The sequence below is a fragment of the Sycon ciliatum genome, chromosome 4, assembly GCF_964019385.1.
Source record: "Sycon ciliatum chromosome 4, ocSycCili1.1, whole genome shotgun sequence".
Lineage (NCBI taxonomy): Eukaryota > Metazoa > Porifera > Calcarea > Leucosolenida > Sycettidae > Sycon > Sycon ciliatum.
In genome coordinates this window covers 42,000,461-42,013,430 of record NC_088646.1, presented here as the reverse complement: position 1 = coordinate 42,013,430, position 12,970 = coordinate 42,000,461, and the positions used below count along the sequence as shown (strand labels likewise).

At 48.4% G+C, this 12,970-nt stretch overlaps 1 protein-coding gene across 1 annotated transcript in view; it reads right to left on the bottom strand.

The window, feature by feature from the left end:
* LOC135816233 (adhesion G-protein coupled receptor G7-like) overlaps window positions 1–12,970 on the bottom strand; it is a 115,075-nt gene that overhangs the window by 41,928 nt on the left and 60,177 nt on the right. Inside the window, exons 18-19 of the mRNA XM_065329641.1 lie at window positions 4,814–5,085; window positions 593–659 (exon numbers count right to left, since the gene is read on the bottom strand). Of these exons, the coding sequence (XP_065185713.1) occupies window positions 593–659; window positions 4,814–5,085 (339 nt within the window). The remainder of the gene's footprint in view (window positions 1–592; window positions 660–4,813; window positions 5,086–12,970) is intronic.

The following is a 12,970-nucleotide window of genomic DNA, read 5'->3' as shown; positions in this document are numbered from 1 at the left end:
GCTGTAGACAGCAAGCTGTTTCGGCCATAAAGGCCTCATCAGTACAGCTACGAGCTAAATAGGCCGAGCTACCAGCCATGGTGCAAAGGAGGCACCACAGACATTAAGGTAGCTCGTCGCTCTAGCGCCAGAGTGCTCAAACTACAAAATGTAGCGGGCATTGCGCGATGCAGCAGCACTAGAGCAGCCTACTGAGAGTGCTCAACAAGGCGAAAGCCGAGGAGCGTGATACCCAATGCTGTAGACAGCAAGCTGTTTCGGCCATATATATATATTATCCACTAACACCACCAGTTACTTTACAATCAGCTCATGTGATAAAATTGCACAACACTGACCGACATTACTGACGTCCTTACGTTATTTCTATAACTTAGAAGCTTCCAAGTTGGAAGGCTGTTGGGGTGCGCATTCAAGATGTGCTTGAGCTGATTGCAAGTTAGGTGTGGAACGTCAGTAGCATTGGTCAGTGTTGTGCAATGTTATCGCATGAGCTGATTGTAAAGTAACTGGTGGTGTTAGTGGATAATATATATTTGTAGCTCTCTGGTCCTCTTTTCTTCTTATAAATATTTCATTCTCTTCAACTCACGTCTCGTCCGAGTATGCCTTAAATTGCGTTGCACCAGCCGTGATGCCTACAATGATGAAGGGGGTTGCTGGTAAGAGGATAAACAAATGCACACAAAGAATGTTTTATGTTAAAGGGGAAGTGCATCGATTTTTCGAGTAGGGTCCAGAAGAAAGACAATTTGATATCGGTTCGAATTGCATATCTCTCGCTTCCATACGATAAGCCGAACTTGCCAAATCGCCAATTGTATGCTCACGTTGCCATAGCGACCAGCGCAGTGATGACGTATGAAAGGCTTAGCTTCTCCACAGAGAAGGTCGATCACTGCAGAAATTGGTCATTTTCAATTGTATTATTGTATTCACGATGTGAAAGAAGTGCTGTGTTCAATGCTGTTAGTGCCGTTAACTATTTATCGCCCTTCTCATGCATTTCCCTAGGCTGACTGTGCCTAGGAAATGGTTTCCTCCAGGACAAGATGCTTGGAATTCGCCATCTCTCCTGAGACATTTTCAGCAAACTTTCAAACCTACGACATTATTTCATTCGTCAATCTCCACCACCCGTCGTCTCACCTGGCTTCAGAAGATGTTACGAGAGATAGTAGAGTCGCCAGGAAGCATCACATTCATCTTCAGGAAGTGGAAAGAGCAAACTGCATGGTCCTTGGTTGGGGGAAATGCTGAACGTCTGATTTGTCCCAACCAAGATTTCAGCATTTTGTTCGTCACTATTTTCGCTTGTCTGCTGGTGTCTCCGCAATCCAGCTTTCTCCTGTCGGTGTCACGTCCCAGTACACAACCGAGAGGACTACTAACAAACAGTTCACTGCACTAACAGCATTGAACCCAGCCCTTCTTTCACTTCGTGAATACAATAAACCAAATGAAAATGACCAAATTCTGCAGTGATTGACCTTCTCTGTGGTGGAGCTAAGCCTTTCGTACGTCATCACTGCGCTAGTCGCTATGGCAACGTGAGTATACAATTGGCGATTTGGCAAGTTTGGCTTATCGTATGGAAGCGAGAGACATGCCATTCGAACCGATATCAAATTGTCTTTCTTCTGGACCATACTCGAAAAATCGATGCACTTCCCCTTTAATACAAAATCTGGATCATCAATACGTGTGGTTCCACGTTTCCCAAAGTCGAGGCTAAGGGTGCGTTCGAATGGTTCTGATCACCTTTTTGAGAAGCATCTTAGAAGAGATTAGTTGAAGTATCCCATTTGGACTGGTGCTGTCAGCCTCACCATTTCCTTTGGAATTGTCATAGCAATGTGATTCTTCAAGCATGCCTCCCATGTGGAAATATGCATCTAGAAAAATCGGATTCAGGCGAAAAAAACTTGTTTGAATCCTATTTTTTCTCCAACAGTCTTCCAACTTGGAATGTTCTAAGTTATATGATAACATAGAGGGGAAGGTGAGCGCAACCAAGACAAGCACGAGCTGAAAGTTTCAGCTTTGAAAGATGTTGGCGGATGTACATGCATGTCGATTATGATACTGGCAAGACCATTGGACAATAGGGTCAAACCACGATTCAAGGACGCAAAGCAAAATTACAGCTTCCCCTTTAATTGATCTTCGCATCTTTCAGCCACATAAGTTGTATGGAATGTTGTTTTGCGTCCATGCATCGTGGTTTGACCGCATTGTCCAATGGTCTTGCCAGTATCATCATCATGGTTGCGCTCACCTTCCCCTCCTATGTTATCATATAACCTATTTTTTTCAAATTTTTCTCTAAACTATTTCTTCCTACTTCCATCATTTTTGAAAAGAATTCGGGTGGACACACCCATTCCCATAGCGCTGCACATCACATCCGAACCAGTTCCGTTATTTTTACAACGTTTCGGCACTTGGCCATCGTCAGGTAATAACAATGAATACCGTGGAAGCCACACAAGAGCAGTATATACGCAGAGTGTAGCGCCAAAAAAGATGCGAATTATGTCACCTAGTATGCAGAAGGGGGGACAGAGAGAGAGAAAAGGCGCAACTAGCACATCACGGAGGAGAAGCAGCAGAAGGTAGCGCGCATTGTGCTCTAGAGTGTGAGCGGGGTACGGAATCTGCTGCTGTTTGTTCTCAGCCACAACTATTTCAGATTCGGCCATCAGATCTATCACCAAGTGGACGGGGTTGCAATGGGTAACAATCTTGCACCCCCATTTGCGATTCTATTCATGCATACGGTTGAGGCCAGGCTTCTGCAGGATTCTCCGTTAGTACCGCTCCTCTACAAACGCTACATCGACGATATCCTGCTGCTATGGACCCACGGCAGAGAGAGCTTGATGCGGTTTGTGCAGCATTTCAACTCTGCACACCCAAGTATCAACTTCACATATGAGCTCAGCGAGGTGAGTGGCTCCATAAATTATATGGATATCACAATTATGATGCAGGAAGGCAAGCTGGCATGCAAGCTGTACCAGAAGGCATGTGCTAGTGGTCTACTCATTGATTATACTTCGGCAGTTCCCCACCATATCAAATTGGCAGTTGCTTCGTCACAATTCCTAAGAGCTCAGAGGCTCTCATCGAATACCAGAATGCGTGCAGAAAGTGAAGCGAGGGTTCATGAACAATTAAGATTGAACAATTACCCGGAGAGAATCATTGAAGAGGCACGCACTGCCTCCATAAGGCCAAAGCGTCGTCGCCATGCCAACCCATGCTGCACATTTCTAAAGCTTCCATATAAGTCAGATAAAGTACATCAAGCAGTGAATAAAGCAATCAGAAAGTATAAAATTCCGGTTAGAGTCGTATAAGAGCACACTGGTAGCCTGAGGCGCACATTGTGTCGCTCCGCCCTCGTTCCTCCTCTATGTGTCAAGGCTGCAAATCCGCTACAACCGACTCAGAAAAAGAGAGGTCGCCCAAAGGGGCCGTGTATCTCGTGTATATCCGGGGGACAGGATGTATGTATGCAGAAGAATGGTGTATATCAGCTGAAGTGCAAAGAATGTCCGGAACAATATGTTGGTGAGACCGGCCGCTTTCTGGAAACTCGCCTGGAAGAACATAATGGTGAGGCAAGACGCCAGGAACTCGACAAGCCATGGGGCCAACATTTTCGTACCACTCACCCTGGATGTAAGCTTAACTATGGGCAAAGTGCATTCTCTGCAGTTGAAGTGATAGGAAGAGAGCCTGATCGAGCCCGTCGCAAACTGCGCGAGGCGATTGAGATTCGTGATGCCAAGCCCCATGTGAACATAAGCACCGGATGGGATTTGTTGTGAATTTTCTCAGCTTCCCCTGCTGCTACTTCAATATCACTGAATAATTATAATATGAGGCGGGTCACTCAAATCCATTCTGTTCCTGATGCCTCGTCGCGTCCCTGGTGGTAACAGTTTGGCATGGAAGTTTAACCTCATAGTGCATTGACTCATGGGGCTCCGTGCTCCCCTCCTGTGCTAGAATTAACACCATAATTATTTGGCATGTACCCTCACTTCGTAGAGCACAACGGCGCGCTCTTCTTCTCCGTGATGTGCACAGTTGCACCTTCTCTCTCCCCCGCCCCCCTCTGTATAGAGGTGACATAACTCGCATCATTTTATTTTTTGGCGCTACACTCTGTGTAACGCCATTCACAGAGCACAATGCGCGCTACCTTCTGCTGCTTCTCCTCCGTGATGTGCTAGTTGCGCCTTTTCTCTCTCTCTGCCCCCCCCCCCCTTCTGCATACTAGGTGACATAATTCGCATCTTTTTTGGCGCTACACTCTGCGTATATACTGCTCTTGTGTGGCTTCCACGGTATTCATTGTTATTACCTGACGATGGCCAAGTGCCGAAACGTTGTAAAAATAACGGAACTGGTTCGGATGTGATGTGCAGCGCTATGGGAATGGGTGTGTCCACCCGAATTCTTTTCACAGATGAAGCTGCAGGAAGCCTCAGCCCTTCTTCAAAATTCCATCATTTTATTGCACATTGTCTCCACCATTTTACACTGCATGGATAAAGTAGACATAAATGTCAATTCAGCTTGTCTTATTGATTGCGGTCATCAAATTATTGTCTCCTCGCCATTTGTTTAAATGTCTCCTCGTCAACTTTTTACATCAACGAGCTAGTAATATTGGGCGGTTTACAGTAATTTTCTATCAAGTTGGATGTTGTGTGAGGATGTCTGCGACCTTCATTCTAGTAATAGCTTTTGTCTGATACTTGTTCATCAAACATTACGAATTCACAAACAGTGTACTTACCGAACACTGAAATGAGAAGCCATTTCGTCAAAGCTTCAGGGTCTGTCCCAAGCACGACAACCAGCTTCTGATGGAGTATAGTGGCATCGAACGAAAGCCACATGAAGACGCACAGAATCAGATATTGTAGAATGGCTGCAACAGCTTTACAAGCGCCACTGCTCTTGTTCAGCTTGGAATCATAGAGAGCGATAGTGAATAGTATGATGAAAATGAGCAGTGTAATGGCATAGCCAAGCAGGATCCGATGATGAATTGACTGCCGCAGTTTCCTGGAATAAACAAAACCAAACACACAAATCATCCTGGTCTTACATTGACTGGCCGTCATACTTCATGACCTCACATTATTCCTGTATTTTTATTACAGAAAGGTTAAACACTAAGAAATTAGTGGACATCTACACACTACTTATGAAGCTGAGTGATGCGTCCGACAGGTTTTTAAATCTACACACTGTCCACGGTAAACTAGTTCACAAAATACAGAAAAACATGCAATCGAAATATGCCTCACATAAGTTATCCTTCACCAACAGACAAGTTCACAGAAAGTCTGCATCCGTGAGATGTAAAATGTAGGTTTGCAACGGGCAAACCAAAGTTATCATGCCACAGAAGCACTCGCGGCCAGCGCCTCGCAGGCAGTCCGCAACGCCGGCTGTCATTGTACATCGTCCCCAAGCGCGTGGGAAAATGGCACATGCACAAGCGTGGGACTACGGCATCGCTGGGCATTTGTTGCCAGGACAGTACCCAACACAGCTACCCTGCTGGAGCCCTTGGAGCAGGCGGTTGTACACCTGCTACTCCCAGCCCTCCTCGGTCGCCCCTCTCCAGGCTCTGCCGAACGGAAGATCCTGGCTCTACCATGTCGCTTGGGTGGCCTGGGACTAATCATCGTCTCTTCGTTAGCAGAACAGTTCCATTCATCCTGCCACATCACCCAAACGCTGGTTGAGGGAATCCTCTCTGGCATGTCCTATCTGCCCGACGTCACGCAGCTTACGCTGCACAGGAAGTCCGAAGTCCGCAGCCGACAGCGGAATAAGGAGTCAACCATCGCCAAGGACGTCGACTCAGCCGCTTCACAGGAATTGCAGCGTTGTGTGGAGCTTGCTTCGCTGAAGGGGGCCTCCAATTGGCTCACGTGCCGGCCACTGAAAGTCCACGGCTTTTCCCTCAGCAAGGCTGGCTTTTGCGACGCCATCCATGTTCGCTATGGCTGGGTCCCTCCAATGCTGCCGTCCGCCTGCGTCTGTGGTCAGGCATTCAGCACCGCGCATGCCCTGTCGTGCCCTATTGGAGGGTATCCGTCACTCCGGCATAACGAGCTGCGAGACATCACCGCCTCACTGCTTTCACGCGTCGCACATGACGTAAGTGTGGAGCCGTCTCTCCAGCCACTTTCCGGGGAACGGATGAGGTATCGTACTGCAATCAGCGAGGATGGCGCCCGCCTAGATGTTGCTGCCAGCGGGGTGTGGGGCGGCCGTTTCGAGAGGACATTCTTTGATGTCCGGGTATTTAACCCTTTTGTCCGATCGAACACCGCTCCCTCCCTCAACAGCACGTTCACTAAGCACGAGAAGGAGAAACGGCGACACTATGAAGAGCGTGTTAGGGAAGTAGAGAAGGCATCGTTCGTCCCCTTGGTGTTTTGTGCCTCCGGTGGTCAAGGCAAGGCTGCCTCTGCTTTCCTCAAGCGCATTGCATCAATGCTGGCCGAGAAGCGGAAGGAACCGTTCTCCATGGTGATGGCTCACCTTCGTTGCCGCCTAGGGTTTGCCCTCATCAGATCGGCGATTGCAAGCTTGAGAGGTCATCGATCCAGGCGAGCACCTTTGGATCAGCAGCTGGAGTGCCCCTCAGCTCTAGTGAATGCTGAGTGTCGTCTGGGTTAACCCTCACCTCTTGTTATATGGCTGTATTGTTTTCGCTATTAGTTAGTTTTCTTTGTTATGATTTCTTTTTTTCTTTTTCTTTTTACCAGGCGTGGGCCATCCCCTGAATTCATAGGTGCCAAACATTCTTTTTCTTTAGTTTTCTTTGTTAAGGCCAAACTAAAGAAGGTGTGTGGTTCGACTCACCCGACCGACCGTACATTTTTCACCCCGACCGTAACTTTTTTTCGGCGGGCTGTCGTGTGACTGACGTACGTGGACTGAACACGTCCACGTCTACGTGCTGTGCAGCGTGAGTCTGCGGACGCAGGCGGCTCCTTTTGGACTTGACTTGTAGTTGTACTGCAGTGCAGTGCAGTGAGTGGTACGACTGCTGCCTTGTGCTGGTAGTAGAGTCTACTCGATACGACCACCGGCAGACTGGCGAGACTTATTTTGAAGTGACCGTCCGGTTGAGAGTGATTGCCTCGTTCCAGATTAAGGACGGCCTTCTGTTTTGGGATGAAGGACAGACGAGATTGCACTTTCCTCGTGTATTGGGAACGATATTTCACCTGTACCGGCAAGTTAGTTGCTGCTCCATGTGTGCAAGCGCAGGAAGCGTCGATGGAAAAAGCCCATGTATTCGTGCACGCCGACACCAAACTAGCAATACATGTACCGGTACATTGTACAATTTGTACTTCGAAGTAGTTCCCGAACTTACTTTCAACTGGCATCGTTCTTCATTTGCTTGATGATTTGGACAGTCAGAGTCACCGCTTGAAGTTATTCTCTTCTCGTTCCAGAGCTACACAATGTTTCAAAGTATTAGCCAGTGATCCCTTTATACAACATGTATGGCATAACACTGCGTAATAATGCCGATGTACTGGGTGTCTAAAGGCAGTACAGTGTATTTACATGTACTAAAAAATATATTAAAAAAAAAAATCCGCCCGCCCGCCCGTAAAAAAATGTCCATGTTAGTCGAACCACACACCTTCTTTAGTTTGGCCTAATATGATTTCTTTTTTTTCTTTTTCTTTTTACCAGGCGTGGGCCATCCCCTGAATTCATAGGGGCCAGACATTCTTTTTTCTTTCTTTTTCTTTTTACCAGGCGTGGGCCATCCCCTGAATTCATAGGTGCCAACTCTTTTTAATAATATGTGTACAAGAAAAAAAAGAAAAAAATTACCACTGAAAAAATTTTTTTTGTTTGAGCACCTTGGCTTGCAATATCAGCAGTGTTCAAGTCAGTTGTGCGAATTTTCTAGCTAGCCTATCATGAGTCGTTTTCAAACAGCAGCACCAGGAGATCCGCGAGCTAAACCGCTCCTCCATCCGAGAAGCCATTTCCGGGGACGACTCTGGCGAGCCGGATGCTGATATCGCCTGACTGCGCACAAGACCTGGCAGGTACTAGGTAGGCTTGACTCTGACGTGCCTGTACATGCATCTCCACCACATGCCCACACCCGTCCCCTGTGTGTTGCACATGTGGCCGAGAGTGGTGGAGAAAGTGCTGCGAGGGGAGTTCGTAGATTTAGCACTCCTCCTCAGGCTCCTGCGCCCCTCAGCAGTGCCCGCTGAACCCTCAGCCAAACGTTTCAGGCTCGAGAACGACTCGGATGGGTCAGTAGTGCTGGCCCCAGCATAGCAGAAAAAGCGAGAGTCGAGTATAGACAGTGGCCTGGGCCGAAGCGTGGGCAGTGTTGTCCATCATTGTAGGCATGCAACGCACACACTACCTGAACAAACTGTTGGTAGACCAGCATCACGTCCTAAGGGTGTTGTGCATTCTACCCTCAGCAAGAATCTTAGATCAGCTTTTGACTACCCTGATGTTGTGGATGCTCACCTGGGGCAAGAGGGCATGTCTTGGTGTCATGCCAAATAAATCGGGTGGGCATCGCTTGATCATGCATCTTTCAGCCCCGGAAGCTGGTCCGACCCGTGCGCATGCGCTAGTCGGGTCTTCTGCACTGTCATTGCTGTTTTGACTCTCGAGCATGCAACTTGCGGAACATTTGTTCCCACACACTTTCCTTCCCACCCTCCCACCCGCTACCTCAACTCACGTTTCTGGCGCACACATGACGTTGTATTTCTCGCTCAACATGTTTCGGTTGCATAATTATGGCATCGGGCGTGTTCTTTATCTCTTACCAATATATGCTTGCCATGCCTACATGATGCCAAATCGCCATTGGGGTTATACACCCGGTTTTTTCCCTCACTACTGCGTCCGTCGGCGCGAGGGTTTTTTCCCGGCTGGCTCGGTCCAGGAAAATTAATCTGACGGTCCCAAGTGGTTCTGCATCATGGCCTATTTCTGTTATCCGCATGCACATCTTTCCCATTTGAGACACACTCTGTTCTCAGTGCTTGCTTTCATGCCTCACTCGTGCTTCGGTTCACATCTGGCTGCGGCCAACTACCCTTCAATTTGTGTGTTGTCGCTATTGCTGTCTATAATCTGTGTGTACCAGTATATATGTGGCGCGAGAATGTATTCTTACAATCCATGAGAATATATGCTCTCAACTGTCATGCATACCTTTATATTTAGCATTAGGTGGCTCTACTCAGAGTCATTTGCTTCATGCGGAGTCATTTGCCAGCTCAGCTCTAGCGGTCCCGAGCAGAGCTATCATACTAGTTGCTCGAATCGGCGCTCCCATGGAATGGCATTGCCCTATTCAGAGACATCAGTTGGTCCAAGTCCCCCAGCCTTCAGCTCTTCACTGACACGCCTGGCGTCGGTTTCGGAGGGCTTTACAACACAGCACGGTTCTATGGCACATGGTCAGCAGACCAGTCGGATGGCCTATTTCGCAGCATTATCTGGCGGGAACTCTACCCAATTGCCATTGCGCTCTCTTTATGGGGAGAACAATGGGCGCATCAGGCTGCCCAACGCCAACAAACAGACTACTTCAATAGAGCACATCATCTCCGTCAGACGCTACTGATAAAGGCCGGCGACTTAATTAGGGACTCAGTAGCCCCAAGTTCTGCCCGCACATACCTGCCAGGGACTGGGGCGTATCTGAAGCTGTGTACACAACTGGGATGCCAGCCGAGTAGGCCGTCGGTAAATGACTTGCTGGCATTCATCACCCACTGCGTATCCGGTCACAGATCTAGCGCAACCATCCGAGTATATGTATCCGCCGTGAGGTATTACCTCCTCTGCCATGGTGGGCCGTCACACACAACTCAGCACGATAGAGTTACAGCATCCCTGAAGGGAGCGGAGCGTCAGCAATGGCAGCACCGCCAGCAAGCAGCACCGACACAATGTCAACGCCAGGCTACCACCCAATCAGACCTGCAGCAGCTCTTGACCGTGATCCAGCGCTCCCACTACTGCGAATCGGACAGGTGCATGCTCTGGGCCGCCTTCATGACAGCCTTTGCGGGATTGCTCAGAGTGAGCGAGGATACTGCCGCCTCTCCCCGCTCCGCTTCGAATGGCCGCACTCTGACCCTGGGTCAAGTCTCACTCACTGGGACTCAGATCAGCATACGACTCGGGATAACGAAGACCTCCCAACGTGGCACATTGGCTCAAGTCATCTTGCAGCCATGGTCCGGCAGCCACCTCTGCCCTGTCCAAGCAATGCGCAAGTACCACGCTATCCGCCACGCAACGCCAACGACGTCACCGCTGTTCATAATCCGAAGTGAGCAATATTTCACAGCCAAAGATGTGAACTACTGGATGACGAGAGCCCTAGGTCCGGGTGTTAGCAGTCACTCCCTCAGGATCGGCGGGGCTACTGCAATGGCCGGAAGGAATGCCTCAGCTTGGCAGCTCCAGAAGGCCGGCCGCTGGGCTAGTGACATGTACAAAACGTACCTCCGTGTCGGCTGGCCTGCCTATTGGGGGGCAATGAGCCGGCTACGCTGCCATGTGTGCATGCGCGTGCTGCTGGTCACTGGTTTTGTATCAATCCTGCCCAAAATACTCTAAGCACTCTGCACCCCCTTATGTGGGAATATGACCTCTCAGCAGCTTGCCCGATTAAGGATCTCTGCTCCAGCCTGGATCACATACTCAAACTCTTAAACGCATTGTGTTGCGCACTGTCACTGCTAAGCCTATCTGCATGCATGTAGCACAGCGTTTACTCAACCGCGGAAAGAAAGCAAGAAAGGAAATATGGCTAAGAGCAGTGGCTAAGAGCAGTGTGTATAAGCGGGGTTGCTACTAACCACTGACTCTTCTTGGGGAAGCAAGCAAAGCCCCTCAGCTGAATGCATTTTGGAACAATTCTCTGCATGAGCTTTCAAGCACTGGCGGCACGCGCTGCCCAGTAGCAGGACCACATGGTCCCAGCAGCATTAGTTAGGACCACATGGTCCCAGCAGGATCAGCTGGTGCCAGCATAGACACACTGTGTCCAGCAGCCGGGCCAATTGGCCCCAGCATACAGCAGGACTGTCCGGTCCCAGCAGTCATTTGACTACCTGCGCACAGCTGTGCCCCACATGGGCACAGCAGCATTAGTTAGGACCACATGGTCCCAGCATAGACACATTGTGTCCAGCAGCTGGGCCAATTGGCCCCAGCATACAGCAGGACCGTCCGGTCCCAGCAGTCATTTGACTACCTGCGCACAGCCGTGCCCCACAAGGGCACAGCAGCATTAGTTAGGATCATTGGCCTTAATCTCTTGCACTGCCTACCATTTACCAGCATTGTAACAGAATTTTCTACAATCCCGCTTTGCGGGGCCGCCCGGGTATAAATGCATTGTTGCAAACAATTCGCTGATTACAAATTCTGTTACAAAACACTTGATATCATCCAGGCGCAGCAGCTCGGCAACCCCAACTTCCACTTGCTTGATGTGCGTGTGGGTGATAACATTGAATTTATCATTCATATTGAAAGTCGCATCAAGAAATATACACCACCAAATAATTGCCCTGTCACAGAAATTAGCAATAGGGACGCTATTAAAGTAACGTGAAAGGTGAAATCAAATGTCAGCCTAGAAACGAGCCCAGAAACAAAGTGTAAAACTTTGAAAAACTCGGATGCCAAGTTCCAGTGATTGGCTGAAGTTGCAGTCTCTTTCCAGAACATGCACTTGAGACTGCCTGTGTAAGCTTCAAACACATTATCCGTGATCTTGTACTGATGCACTGGTTTTGGGTACGCTCAATCACCAAATCAAGATGGTGCTTGTAAAGTTAGTACTTGTCTTCACATGGTATCCCATGTACACGAGAGAGCGACCAGTGGACGAAAGAGGCCAGCCAATTCTGATGCTCAAAGTAATCTCATCCAGCAAACTTTGAACACTCACACAGGATTTATTGCTACATCTCAAAACTCAGTGGAAACAGCAGCCAATGACGTGAAGAGAGTGGGCGATAGGCAACCACGGCGATAACGATAAATAGGGGTTATAACATGACCACACGAGCTCGTATAATGAATTCCCCGGGCGCAATCACACAATAATGACTGCTGTGGTACTGACATTCAAGGACCTAGAACCAATGACTAGAACCAACGACTTAGAACTTTCCAAAACTTTCCAAGTTGGAATGCTGTTTGCGTGCGAATTCAAGATGTGATGGAGCTCAATGTCAAGTCGTTGAATGTCAGTACCACAGCAGTCATTATTGTGCTAACTGTTGCACGTTAACACTCATCAATATCATGCTTATAATAATTCATTGATGGAGAATGGAGATAATGCGGAGAGGCACTTGAAGTCTTACAGATGCATATGATGTCTGGTAGCAAGGTTTGGGCTATGATGCTAAGTTTATGCACCTTTTTTAGTTATTGAGCGGCTGTTTATGAATAGCAATGGATAGCAGAGAGAGAGAGAGGAGGAAGTGGTGGCGATTGGAAGTACACTCAAACGTCTCTTATCCGGACGCCTCAGATACGGGCACGTCTCTCTACCGGGCACCTTCAGCTTGGGTTCCTATGGTAAAATGCTTCGAATTTGGGGGTTTGAACTTTTTTTCGTATGCACAAGTGCTTATTTTGTCACCATCAACCTGTGTAATCCACACGTCGTTATCGATCGATCATGTTGGTATCCTTAACATGTGCAATGGTTGCCAAATAAACTTCTTCAACGAATGATATGATACATAGTAGATGAGTTATCCTGAAATACGGGCAAATCTGAGATACGGGCAGTGCCCGGTCCCAAGGTGCCCGGATAAGAGGCGTCCGAGTGTAGTGTGTTGTTCAGAATCGGGAAAGAATGGTCATGAAAGAGCCTTAAGTGACTCCA